Source organism: Microcaecilia unicolor, chromosome 1 (genome assembly GCF_901765095.1).
Source record: "Microcaecilia unicolor chromosome 1, aMicUni1.1, whole genome shotgun sequence".
Classification (NCBI taxonomy): Eukaryota; Metazoa; Chordata; class Amphibia; order Gymnophiona; family Siphonopidae; genus Microcaecilia; species Microcaecilia unicolor.
In genome coordinates this window covers 327,586,769-327,600,999 of record NC_044031.1, presented here as the reverse complement: position 1 = coordinate 327,600,999, position 14,231 = coordinate 327,586,769, and the positions used below count along the sequence as shown (strand labels likewise).

General features: G+C 45.8%; 1 protein-coding gene across 3 annotated transcripts in view; it reads left to right on the top strand.

Moving 5' to 3' along the window:
• The window catches only part of LOC115473911 (serpin B6-like), a 109,054-nt gene that overhangs the window by 55,323 nt on the left and 39,500 nt on the right, over nucleotides 1–14,231 (top strand). For all 3 annotated transcript variants that reach the window (XM_030209130.1, XM_030209112.1, XM_030209121.1), the window contains exons 4-5: nucleotides 6,590–6,707; nucleotides 9,647–9,789. In XM_030209130.1, the coding sequence (XP_030064990.1) occupies nucleotides 6,590–6,707; nucleotides 9,647–9,789 (261 nt within the window). The remainder of the gene's footprint in view (nucleotides 1–6,589; nucleotides 6,708–9,646; nucleotides 9,790–14,231) is intronic.

The following is a 14,231-nucleotide window of genomic DNA, read 5'->3' as shown; positions in this document are numbered from 1 at the left end:
TTGCCGTGCGGACAACATTTTTGGCGAAAAAGTCGAACAGGTGGTAGAGTCTCTCCACCAGCGGGACACCGCATTCGACAAATTCGCCCGCCGGCAGCCTTCAGCTTCTACCTCTACAGGTAGACGATTTTTCGGGGGAAGGAAGACTGTTCCCTACTCTTCTGGCAAGCGTAGGTACAATCCTCCTTCCCGACAGCCTGCGGCCCAGGCTAAGCCCCAGCGCGCTCGCTCTCGTCAGCAGCGTGCGACTCAGCAAGGCCCCGCGGCTCCCCAGCAAAAGCAAGGGGCGAGCTTTTGACTGGCTCCAGCAGAGCATAGCCGACATCCAAGTGTCCGTGCCGGGCGACCTGCCAGTCGGAGGGAGGTTGAAAGCTTTTCACCAAAGGTGGCCTCTCATAACCTCCGATCAGTGGGTTCTGCAAATAGTCCGGCAGGGGTACACCCTCAATTTGACCTCAAAACCTCCAAATTGTCCACCGGGAGCTCAGTCTTACAGCTTCCAACACAAGAGGGTACTTGCAGAGGAACTCTCCGCCCTTCTCAGCGCCAATGCGGTCGAGCCCGTGCCATCCGGGCAAGAAGGGCTGGGATTCTATTCCAGGTACTTCCTTGTGGAAAAGAAAACAGGGGGGATGCGTCCCATCCTAGACCTAAGGGCCCTGAACAAATATCTCGTAAAAGAAAAGTTCAGGATGCTTTCCCTGGGCACCCTTCTCCCCATGATTCAGCAAAACGATTGGCTATGCTCTCTGGACTTGAAGGATGCCTACACACATATCCCGATACTGCCAGCTCACAGACAGTATCTGCGATTTCAGTTGGGCACACGCCACTTCCAGTACTGTGTGCTACCCTTTGGGCTCGCCTCTGCGCCCAGGGTGTTCACAAAGTGCCTAGCTGTGGTAGCAGCGGCACTTCGCAGGCTGGGAGTACACGTGTTCCCATATCTCGACGATTGGCTGGTAAAGAGCACGTCCGAGGCAGGAGCCCTGCAGTCCATGCAGATGACTATTCGCCTTCTGGAGCTACTGGGGTTTGTGATAAATTACCCAAAGTCCCATCTTCTTCCAGTGCAGAACCTCGAATTCATAGGAGCTCTGCTGGATTCTCGGACGGCTCGCGCCTATCTCCCAGAGACGAGAGCCAACAACTTGTTGTCCCTCGTCTCCCGGGTGCGGGCGTCCCAGCAGATCACAGCTCGGCAGATGTTGAGATTGCTGGGCCATATGGCCTCCACAGTTCATGTGACTCCCATGGCCCGCCTTCACATGAGATCTGCTCAATGGACCCTAGCCTCCCAGTGGTATCAGGCCGCTGGGGGTCTAGAGGACGTGATCCACCTGTCCACGAGTTTTCTCGAATCCCTGTATTGGTGGACGATTTGGACCAATTTGACTCTGGGACGTCCCTTCCAAATTCCTCAGCCACAAAAAGTGCTGACCACAGATGCGTCTCTCCTGGGATGGGGAGCTCATGTCGATGGGCTCCACACTCAAGGAAGCTGGTCCCTCCAGGAACGCGATCTACAGATCAATCTTCTGGAGTTACGAGCGATCTGGAACGCTCTGAAGGCTTTCAGAGATCGGCTGTCCCACCAAATTATTCAAATTCAGACAGACAACCAGGTTGCCATGTATTATGTAAACAAGCAGGGGGGCACCGGATCTCGCCCCCTGTGTCAGGAAGCCGTCAGCATGTGGACCTGGGCTCGCCGGAACGGCATGGTGCTCCAAGCCACATATCTGGCAGGCGTAAACAACAGTCTGGCCGACAGGTTGAGCAGGATTATGCAACCTCACGAGTGGTCGCTCAACTCCCGAGTGGTGCGCCAGATCTTCCAAGCGTGGGGCACCCCCTTGGTGGATCTCTTCGCATCTCGAGCAAACCACAAAGTCCCTCAGTTCTGTTCCAGGCTTCAGGCCACCGGCAGACTGGCATCGGATGCCTTCCTCCTCGATTGGGGGGAGGGCCTGCTGTATGCTTATCCTCCCATTCCTCTGGTGGGAAGACTTTGTTGAAACTCAAGCAAGACCGAGGCACCATGATCCTGATTGCTCCTTTTTGGCCGCGTCAGATCTGGTTCCCTCTTCTTCTGGAGTTATCCTCCGAAGAACCGTGGAGATTGGAGTGTTTTCCGACCCTCATCACGCAGGACGAAGGGGCTCTTCTGCATCCCAACCTCCGGTCCCTGGCTCTCACGGCCTGGATGTTGAGGGCGTAGACTTTGCCTCTTTGGGTCTGCCAGAGGGTGTCTCCCGCATCGTGCTTGCTTCCAGGAAAGACTCCACTAAGAGAAGTTACTTCTTTCATTGGAGGAGGTTTGCCGTCTGGTGTGACAGCAAGGCCCTAGATCCTCGCTCTTGTCCTACACAGACCCTGCTTGAATACCTTCTGCACTTGTCTGAGTCTGGTCTCAAGACCAACTCTGTAAGAGTTCACCTTAGTGCAATCAGTGCATACCATTACCATGTGGAAGGTAAGCCGATCTCAGGACAGCCTTTAGTTGTTCGCTTCATGAGAGGTTTGCTTTTGTCAAAGCCCCCTGTCAAGCCTCCTACAGTGTCATGGGATCTCAATGTCGTTCTCACCCAGCTGATGAAACCTCCTTTTGAGCCACTGAATTCCTGCCATCTGAAGTACTTGACCTGGAAGGTCATTTTCTTGGTGGCAGTTACTTCAGCTCGTAGAGTCAGTGAGCTTCAGGCCCTGGTAGCCCAGGCCCCTTACACCAAATTTCATCACAACAGAGTAGTCCTCCGTACTCACCCTAAGTTTCTGCCAAAGGTCGTGTCGGAGTTCCATCTGAACCAGTCAATTGTCTTGCCAACATTCTTTCCCCGTCCTCATTCCTGCCCTGCTGAACGTCAGCTGCACACTTTGGACTGCAAGAGAGCATTGGCCTTCTACTTGGAGCGGACACAGCCCCACAGACAGTCCGCCCAATTGTTTGTTTCTTTTGACCCCAATAGGAGGGGAGTGGCTGTAGGGAAACGCACCATATCCAATTGGCTAGCAGATTGCATTTCCTTCACTTACGCCCAGGCGGGGCTGGCTCTTGAGGGTCATGTCACGGCTCATAATGTTAGAGCCATGGCTGCGTCGGTAGCCCACTTGAAGTCAGCCTCCATTGAAGAAATTTGCAAAGCTGCGACGTGGGCTTCTGTCCACACATTCACATCCCATTACTGCCTGCAGCAGGATACCCGACGCAACAGTCGGTTCGGGCAGTCAGTTCTTCAGAACCTGTTTGGGCTTTAGGATCCAACTCCACCCCCCGAGGGCCCTGTTTGTTCTGTTCCAGGCTACACTCTCAGTTAGTTGGTAAATTTTTTAGGTCAATTTTTGTTATGTCCTCGCCGTTGCGAGGCCCAATTGACCATGGTTGTTGTTTTGAGTGAGCCTGGGGGCTAGGGATACCCCATCAGTGAGAACAAGCAGCCTGCTTGTCCTCGGAGAAAGCGAATGCTACATACCTGTAGAAGGTATTCTCCGAGGACAGCAGGCTGATTGTTCTCACAAACCCGCCCGCCTCCCCTTTGGAGTTGTGTCTTCCCTTGAAGTGTATTGTCTTGCTACATACTGGACTGGCCGGCTCGAGCCGGTTTCGGGCGGGAAGACGGCCGCGCATGCGCGGTGCGCGCGGGCGCGCGAGGGCTAGCAAAGGACTAGTGAAGATTCCGATTGGAGGGGCTGCCGTGGACGTCACCCATCAGTGAGAACAATCAGCCTGCTGTCCTCGGAGAATACCTTCTACAGGTATGTAGCATTCGCTTACTCAAATATAAGCCTATCTGATTTTAAGTTGAGAACATTTTTCCCCTTTTTATAGGGTGAAAATGTTAACTTGAATATAAGCCGAGGGCTTATATTCCTCTCCCTTGGTGACCAGCATTTCTCTCCCTTTTCCCTGTCCCTCCTCTTCCTCCCGCAATGAATAACATTTCTGCTTCGCCTTCCCCCCCCCCCCCCCACCCCCCAGCAATAACCAGCATTTCTCCTTACCACTAAGTATAGATGCAGACGCTGACACGGAAGGAACTGCAAACCTTGAGGACACACAGATGCTCAAAGTCCCAGACCAGCTCTGCTTGCAGTTAACTTCCGTGTCGGCGTCTGTGTCCAGCCTTAGTAGTAAGCAGAAATGCCGTTCACAGCGTGGGGGGGGGGGGGGGGGGGGTTTGAGTCGTACCAGTCACTGTTCGGGGGGGGGGGAGGTAGGTAGGAGAGGGTGAGATACTGGTAACCGTACGGGGGTTGGGGAGAAGGAGAGAGAGACATGCCGACTCTGGAACCCCAAAACTTTGGGCCCAAAAATCTCGACTTAAAGTCGAGTATATTCAGTATGTAGGCAATGTGGGGGAGGGGAAGCAGATGGAGGGATAAAAGAATGAGTTCTTAAAAGCGTGAGACATGCCAGGGGAGATCAAAGTTTATAAAAGTATCGCTCACTGGTGACTTGGCTTAACGAGAGAAAAGATTGAACAGGCAGAGAAGCGATTCTTCAGAGAGAGAAGCAATGAAAGAGGAGGGTGAGCATGACCAGGAAAAAAGACAATTTTAAAGAGAAAAAAAAATGGTAAGAACAACAAGCAGAGGAACCATGCAGAAATTCCTTTTTCGGAATGCTTTTCTGCCTATGTTAGTGGGGTTAGTTGGGTTTGTGATGGAGGTGTGTTTGACAAAGCAGATGTTTGTGGGTTGTTGCATTATGTGTGGAGGGTGAGTGGAGTTATTCATGGGTAAGTGGGTAGTGGTATGTTCATGCATATTCGCTTACCAAATTCTTTATGGAATGTTCCCATCTTATATGAATGACCTCATTGATTTGCCATCACGTAATGCTTCCGTTACCTCTAGAGAATACCTTACTTTTCACTTCCCTAGTTGCAAGACAGTAATTTATAAATCTATTCTTGCTGCTGATTTCTTCTACCAAAATACTGAAATCTGGAATTCTTTACCCAAATGGCTCAGACATGTAAGAGAATACATGGAGTTTCACAAACTCTTGAAAACCTACCTCATACAGTTCAAATTTCACTAAGGAAATAAATTAACCTATAATAATAATATTTCATTCCTAATTAGCATATCCTCTCACTTTAGATATTAATTAACTGTATTTAACCATGTCTTGACTCCATTGTTGTTTAGATAATGTCATTGTTCCTTCTTTTATATAATTTGTTTTCATAATTTAATTCGAGTTTCTACTTCTTCAGAACTCAGTATTAAGACTTGCAAATTTCTGCATCACAGTTCAGCTGTATAATGAATTTCATTGTTGATAATTTGTTCTTAATTGTGTAAAATTTCAATGTGAATCTTTACATATAACCCACATTGAACCTGAGCTTGCTTTGAGATAATGCAGGATAAAAATGTCATAATAAATAAATGTAGGACTGTATAAGTTATGTGGGGGAATAAAGGGGCATGCTTCTTGCAGTCCCAAGTTTAAAAAGAAAAAAAAAAAGCCAAACCACCTCCAGATAGTTTCCCTTTAAATGTTCCAAGATACAGTTCCTTTTAAGCAAAGTTTCTACAGAGAGGAGCAGAGATGTCCAACACCTTATATGACAGACAGACCCCCCACCTGGTGCATCACATGATGCACTGTGCAGGGCCAGTTCTTGAAAATGGTGACGTCAGAAGCAGGAACAAGCAGATACCGTTCCTGCCTCATTTAAGATGTGGAGTCGAGGGGGGGATTTTTTAAGTGGAGGGGGGGGGGGGGTATTAGACTACCAGGGATGGTTGCAGAAAGCAATCCAGGGCAGGTGGTTAGGTTGGAAGGAGAGAGGGGTTGCCAATGGATATTCCACTTAGCCATCTCATTTTGCTTCAGACCTAGGAAAAACGTTTCTGCACACAGCCAGTGTTAAAATGTTTTTTTAATTGAATGACTGCTTTACCATGCGTTTTAATGCAGCAATGGTTTCCGTGTGAGTTAACACCCACAATGAAACCCTTTCTGCATTGCTCAGCCAGTAAAACCTGTGTTAACACAATGTTAAATGCATGATAATGCTTTCTGCATCAGTCCCTTCAGATAGGACTGAGCTTTTCTCCTCCTAGCTAGGGAAAAAAGGCTTTGCCCAAACTAGTGTCCTGAGGGCCAAGTTGGAATTAAATATTATTTATTTATTTTGCAATTTGTTTATTGAGTTTCATATAACATAGCAGTGAATACATTTGCCCCTAGACACCTTGATCCTATCAGGGAAGCCATCTACCACTGCCATTAAATATTATTTAAAAAAATTATTGTGTAGCCACTGCTGCATAACAATCTTTGCCCAAACCATCTAACTTTGCGTTAGAAAACCAGAGAAAAAATTGAGGAATGGCTGAAAATGTTCATCCACCCATCCATCCTTACTATACCCCACAAAATAAAAAAAATTTGTGAGAGAAAGTGGGAAGAGAGGAAGAAATCAACTCACCAGCAAGAAGAAGAGACAAAATTAAAGCTTGTACCCCACCCCTAACTACTTGTCTCATCTTGCCATTTCTACACACATTTACACTTCCACTGAAGTATCCGTATGTGGTATTTTCCAGTAAATGTGTCAGAATCTTTTTCCAGGAATTCCTAGAAGCTACCAAGAAGTTCTACCACGCAGACCTGGAGAAAGTCGACTTTGAAGGAAATTCTGATGAATCCAGAAAGCTCATAAATGCCTGGGTAGAAGAAAAAACAGAAAGTGAGTAATTGCTACTGCCTCCTCCTACCTCTACCAGGGAGAAGATGGTCAAAGTTCTAGTCTCTGAGGGTGCAAAACAGGTCTGGTTTTCAGCATATTCAAAATACACATGTGAGGACCTGACTTAATAGAGGTTCCAGTCACCTGAATATTAACCTTACCTAGTTCTGAAGTTTTTTTTTCCCTGGTTATAGTATAGCTAGAAATGGAGGTGGAGCTTTTGCTGTGGGATTCAGTAAAGCAGGCAGTAGAGACTTGCATGGGAACGGGATTTGCGGGAATCCCGCAGGGATGGAAGCAGTTCCTGCGGGGTTCCCGTGGAAGTGTATGCTGCACTTGCACCAGCCTTTCACCTACCAAGTACCAAGTTCTTTGAGTTCTGTCTCCTCCTCCTCCTTGATTTAACAGTACAGATGCAGAAAGTCTGCATTAAAGAGGTGGTAGAGATACAAATGGTGATGAAATTCAAAAAAGCATGGAATAAACATAGAGGATCTCTAATTAGAAAATGGAAGTTATAAAAAAAAACTAAACTTAAAATGGCTGCATGTGTGTGGATGTGTCGAGTGACACTTGGCTGTGATGAACTAGGGCCGATAGCGGGAGATCTGTATGGTCTGTCTCATATATGGCAATCTGGTTTAAGAAGGGCTGGAAAAGGCTTAGACAGCAACTTTAGTGGCTGGAACATGAGGACAGTGCTGGCAATTGTTGCATAGTGCCAAAGATAGTGAGGGTACATTTTGTCTGCTTTCTGGGGAATTACATGGGTTTACAGTATAGCTCTGCATTGTTTTTGGGCCAACTTATGGCTTTCTTATAAGATCATGTGAGGGGGCACTTATTGATCAGGGGAGATTTTAATTTAGTCTTTAATCCATTGATGGATGCTACTCCAGTTAGATCTCCTCATACTAAAGGGATGAAATGGGCACTGGCTCGTCTTTTAAAAGACTATAAATTAACGAATTTGTGGAGGGCACTCTATCCAGCTGCAAAAGACCATTCTTTGTGCAACAGCCTGAGAACCAGGGGGACCAGGTTCAATTCCCAGTGCAGCAACTTGACTGGACAAGTCACTTAACCCTCCATTGCCCCGGGTACCCAGATTCTATAAAGTTCACCGAAAATCGCACGTGCAAATTTAGTCATGGTCCTGATTTGCATTTACAATTTAATAAGATAATGAGCCAATTAGTACTAATTGGCTTAAGCAATTATTGGCACTAATTAGATTTAATTGGATAGTACGTGTGTAAAGTTAGGTGCGTGATCTGTGCCTAAAATTTACATGCCGCCCTGAAAAAGGGGGTTCGGAAAGGGGACAGTCATGGGCATTTTGGGGTGTAATGGGAGTGTGGTTTTGAGTTATGTGTAATGCGTGCTCTGCGCTTAAATATAGGCATGTGCATTTGCACCATGTTTTCATTAGTGCAAATGGTGGCACTTAAATTTACATGCAACGTTAAAGCTTAAGCGTTATTCTATAAACTATGCCAATCTGTAGGCGCAGCTTGTAGAATAACGCTTAAGTGAAGGGGGGGGTCGGTGCCGTTTTATTTTTTTTTTTAATGCTCCATATATAGAATCCAGCCCAATATGTAAACCACTTTGATTGTAACCATAGAAAGGTGGTATATCAAATCCCATCCCCTTTCCCTTTCCTTTAGTATTTGTAATATTTTTTAGCACATTTGGTTATTCCTAATATCTTATTTTATGATGTGTTGCTTTTCATTGTGTATGATAGAAATAAAGAAGTTTAAAAAAAAAAGATTCAGCCAACGTAAGAGCAATCAAGGAATTACTTGGCAGAACTAAAATTCCCATAGTCTCACAGTGGCCACCATCTGGACTGTGTGCACACCCTACAGAATTTTTTGTGTATGTTTTTCAGGCTTGGCTTTTTTTTTTGGCTACCAATTCTTTTGCTTGTGGGTAAATTTTGGTCTAGTCCCACCCCAGCACTGCAAGGCCAAAGATTCCTTGTGATTGAAACTACTTTGTATATTTTATCTAAATGTCTGATTAATGTTTAACAGGGCCGTGCCAAGGGTCTGTGGCGCCCCCCCTGCAGGAGATCAGTTGGCGCCCCCTCCCCTCCGTGAAAATGATCGCTGCCCTCCCGCTCCCATGTCCCAACTGCCCACCCTCTTCTCCCCCCCCCCCCAAGATCCCTTTTAAATTTACCTCCATCCGGCAGCGAAGGCGCGGCGCTCCCGACGTCTCTACTAGTCTTCCCCCTTCGCTCAATGTCCCGCCTTCTTCTGACGTCATTTCCTTGAAGCCGGACGGAGGTAAATTTAAAAGGGATCTTGGGGGGGGGGGGGAGAAGAGGGCGGGCAGTTGGGACACGGGAGGGCGAGGTAAGCATGGCGCGGCGGGGCGCCCCCCCAGAGGACGGCGCCCTCCTGCCGTGCTTACCTCGCTTACCGTGTTGGCACGGCCCTGATGTTTAACCAGAGTTATTTTCTTGTGAATACAATGCATGCTACCTTGTACGTTACCATTAACAAGTATATATTAGTAAGGTGGATCATTGCTGAATTGAAATTTTTGTCTGATCTATGGTGAAGGTATAAGGGGGTTTATAACAGGGCTCAGGGATCCCCCGTCTCTAATGCCAGCTATAGTGTAGATACAGGGCAAATATGGCAGCCCTGGGTTACGTAATATGGCAATAAACTAAAACCACATCCATACAAAAATAATTGTGACTTTTCATGGCTGATAGCCAGAAAATTAGATCTGAGTCCATATGTTTTTTTTTTTTCTTCAGAGCAGAGATGTAAGAAGACATTTTTCAATAACTTGTTAATCATACCATGTTGCAAACGTTTCTTTACCTCATCCTTTCCCCCCACCACTGTAAACAGAAATTCAAGAGAAGATAGTGTCTATAATAATATAAACTAATCAATTGCCTTTGTTTCCCAAAGGTAAGATCCAGAATATCTTGTCTCCGGGAACCATCGATAGCCTGACCAGACTGGTCTTGGTGAATGCCATCTACTTCAAAGGGAACTGGGCAAATCAGTTTAATAAAGAACATACGAGAGAGGGACAATTTAGGATTAACAAGGTATGGGAGAATGGGGCTTAGTCCTGCTGTTTGAATCCAATGACTTTATTATTCACTTGTCCATCTATGTAGATACAAAGGAAAGCAGACTGCATTCAGTAAGCTGGGTACTTTACAGCAGGGTTGCCTATCTCCAGCACTTGAGAACCACAAATGAGTTTAGTTTAAGGGCCATGAGTCTGTTTGGCATCTTTATGGTGGCAACACGAACAGAATAACCAGTATGAAGCCAGCCAGGAAGCACATATTCACAGGTACAACAGTGACCACCTTTCCTTTAGTGTTGAACTTTGCAAGCTGTGTTATTCCAGGAAAAATAATTCTAGCTCCAAGCTGGTGTGTTTTTTGTTGCTCCCCGTCCCCCCCTAAACTGAGTTGAGATGGTACATCGTTTATTAAAATTTACTATACTGCCTTACTTGTGAACAGAAAAGTTCCTGGAGGAAGAGTCCATAGTCTGTTACTGAGATGGACATGGGGAAGATGCTTGACCTGGGACTGGTAACATGGAATGTTGCTACTATTTGGATTTCTGCCAGGTACTTGAGACCTGGATTGGCCACTGTTAAGCAGGATACTGGGCTAGATGGACCATTGGTCTGACTCAGTATGGCTATTCTTATGTTCATCCCATTCAGTACTTGATAGAGAATAGAAAATGATAAGTAACATTTGTACCAAATGAACACTGGTGGTAGTCTTGTAGTACTACTGCTAAGGGTCAAGCTACCATGCAGGACTATTGCGAGGGTTCAAAATCAGTGCCACTCTGAACCTGGTGTGGGAGGGGTAGGAGGTACTGGGGATCACTTATGTCTCATTTCTCTAGTCTGCCAGGGAGTTCTTGAGGTAGGCCCTGGGGATCCTATGAGGTAGATCTACCTCGTAGGATCCCCAGGGCCTACCTCAAGAACCTCGAGGAGCCGCTGTGGGATTTGAACTGGGCCCTTTGGTTCCCAGCCTGCTGCTCTAACCATTGGGCTTTGCCTCTGCCCCCTTTTGAAGAACTGCTTTTCTAAATCTGTTTTAAATAGAATACAATCCAGGAAATCAACTAGTCATAACTTGTCCTGCACCATTCTTTATCTCACAAATCAATTCCCTCTGTCATCTATTCAAGCTGAAGGGCCATAACCTGTTAAGCATTTCATTGTCAAGAATTCCTCCACCCCTTTGTCATATAGATGTTGGGGGGGGGGGGGGGGGGGCCTCTTTTTTTTTTTTTCCTTGCTTCTGACTATAAAAAACTGATGATTGAGGTCTACAAAATCCAAAGTCGTGTAGAACAAGTAGAAGTAAATCAATTTTTTTTTAACTTGTTCCTAAAGTACAAAGACTAGGGGACACTCAAGGAACTACAAGGAAATACTTTTTAAAGAAATAGGAGGAAATAATTTTTCACTCAACAAATAGTTAAGCTCTGGAACTTTTTGCCGGAGGATGGGGTAACAGCGGTTAGCGTATCTGAGCTTAAAAAAAGGTTTGGACAAATTTCTGGAAGAAAAGGCCATAATCTGCTATTGAGACAGACATGGGGAAGCAACTGCTTGCCCTGGGATTAGTAGTATGGAATATTGTCACAATTTGGGTTTCTTCCAGTTACTTGTGACCTGTCTTGGCCACTGTTTGGAAACAGGATATTGGGCTAGATAGACCACTAGTCTGACCCAGTATGGCTACTCGTATAATTGTGGCTGAAACTGCTCATTGTCATTCAAGGGTTATCATTTGCAAGTTGGTGTTGCAATTTTCAAACTAAGCCTGATCAGGGAAAATATCACAGCAGCTTTGAAAGCATTTATGACTGACTGCAGGAGTTTTGGAATATTGCGGGGGCTGTAGGTGTAGAAGGGTTCTCCATACAGACAGTCAAACCTTGTCTACTGTGCATAGCAGTTCAGTAGCAGAAGAAAAACCACAGGGACATCAGGCAGTCAAACTGGGTGATGGACAGTGCTTTTTGTTTCTTTATAAGAACATAAGAATAGCCATACCGGTCAGACCAATGGTCCATTTAGCCCAGTATCCTGCTTCCAGCAGTGGCCAATCCAGGACACAAGTATCTGGCAGAAACCCAATCAGTAGCTTTATTTCATGCTACCAATTCCAGGGCAAGGAGTGGCTTCCCCCATGTCCATCTCAATAAAAGACTATGAACTTTTCTTCCAGGAACTTATGCAAACCTTTTTTAAACCCAGATATGCTAACCACTGTTAATACATCCTCCAGCAATGAGTTCCAGAGCTTAACTATTTTTGAGTGAAAAAATTTCCTCCTATTTTGTTTTATTTCCTTGCCATTTCATTGAGTGTCCCCTGGTCTTCGTACCTTTTGAATGAGTGAAAACTCGATTCACCTTCATCTGCTCCACACCGCTCAGGATTTTGTAGACCTCAGTCATATCCCCCTCAGCTGTCTCTTTTCCAAGCTGAAGAGCCCTAACTTTTTAGCCTTTCCTCATATGGGAGACGTTCCATCCCCTTTATCGTTTTGATTGCTCTTCTTTGAACCTTTTCAAATTCCACTATATCTTTTTTTTTTTGAGATACGGTGACTAGGATTGAACACAATTCAGAAGGTGAGGTCGCACCATGAAGCGATATAGAGGCATTATAATATTTTTTGTTTCATTTTGCATCCCTCTCCTAATAATTTGTAGCATCCTGTTTGCTTTTTTGGCTGCTGCACACATTGGGCAGAAGATTTCAGTGTATTCTTTACAATGGCACCTAGGCTTTTTCTTGAGTGCCGACACCTAAAGTGGACCCTAGCATCAGAGAGCTATGACTCGGATTATTCTTCCCAATGTGCATCACTTTGCATTTGTCTAAATTAAATTTCACCTGCCATTTGGTTAGCCTTCCATCTTCCAAAGGTCTTCCTGCAATTTTTCACAATCCACGTGTGTTTTGGCAACTTTGAATTATTTTGTGTCATCTGCAAATTTAATCAACTCACTCATTCCGATTTCCAGATCATTTATAAATATGTTAAATAGCACCAGTATCAGTACAGATCCCTGTGGTACTCTACTAGTCACCCTCCTTCATTGAGAAAAATGGCCATTTAACCCTACCCTCTGTTTTCTATCCAGTAACCAATTCTTAATCGACAGAAGGACATTGCCTCCTATCCTGTGACTCTTTAATTTTCTCAGGAATCTCTCATGAGGTACTTTGTCAAAAACTTTCTGAAAATGTAGATACACTCAATGGGTTCACCTTTATCAACGTGTTTATTCACGCCTTCAAAGAAATTAAGCAAATTGGTGAGGCAAGACCTCCCTTTGCTGAATCCATGCTGACTGTCCCATTAAACCATGTTTGTCTATCCTGCTTATAATCGAAATAGAAAAACGCCTATATTGTGACCCAAATCGGGAGATAGACGTTTATCTCACAAAAACGAATAAAGCGGTATAATCGAAAGCCGAATTTGGACGTTTTCAACTGCACTCCGTCGCAGATGCGGACAAAGTTGATGGGGGCGTGTCGAGGGCGTGGTTATCGGCCGATCAGAGATGGGCGCCTTTCACCGATAATGGAAAAAAAATATGCGTTTGTAGCGAGAATTTAGGGCACTTTTCCTGGACCCTGTTTTTCCACGAATAAGGCCCCAATATGTGCCCTAAATGACCAAATGACCACTGGAGGGAATCGGGGATGACCTCCCCTGACTCCCCCAGTGGTCACAAACCCCCTCCCACCACAAAATATGCCGTTTCACAACTTTTTATTTTCACCCTCACATGTCATACCCACCTCCCTGGCAGCAGTATGCAGGTCACTGGAGCAGTTATTAGGGGGTGCAGTGGACTTCAGGCAGGTGGACCCAGGCCCATTTCCCCCCCCCCCCCACCTGTTACACTTGTGCTGGTAAATGGGAGCCCTCCAAACCACCCCCCCCAAACCCACTGTACCCACATGTAGGTGCCCCCCTTCACCCCTTAGGGCTATAGTAATGGTGTAGACTTGTGGGCAGTGGGTTTTGAGGGGGATTTGGGGGGCTCAACACACAAGGGAAGGGTGCTATGCACCTGGGAGCTCTTTTACCTTTTTTTTTGTTTTTGTAGAAGTGCCCCCTAGGGTGCCCGGTTGGTGTCCTGGCATGTGAGGGGGACCAGTGCACTACGAATCTTGGCCCCTCCCACGAATAAATGTCTTGGAGTTATTCGTTTTTGAGCTGGGCGCTTTCATTTTCCGTTATCGCTGAAAAACAAAAACGCCCAGCTCACAAATTGTCGAATAAAACATGGACGTCTATTTTTTGCGAAAATACAGTTCGGTCCGCCCCTTCACGGACCCGTTCTCGTAGATAAACGCCCATGGAGATAGACGTTTCCGTTCGATTATGCCCCTTCACGTGTTCCGTAATTTTATTCTTTATAATATTTTCCATTATTTTGCCTGGCACTGAAGTCAGGCTTACCGGTCTGTAATTTC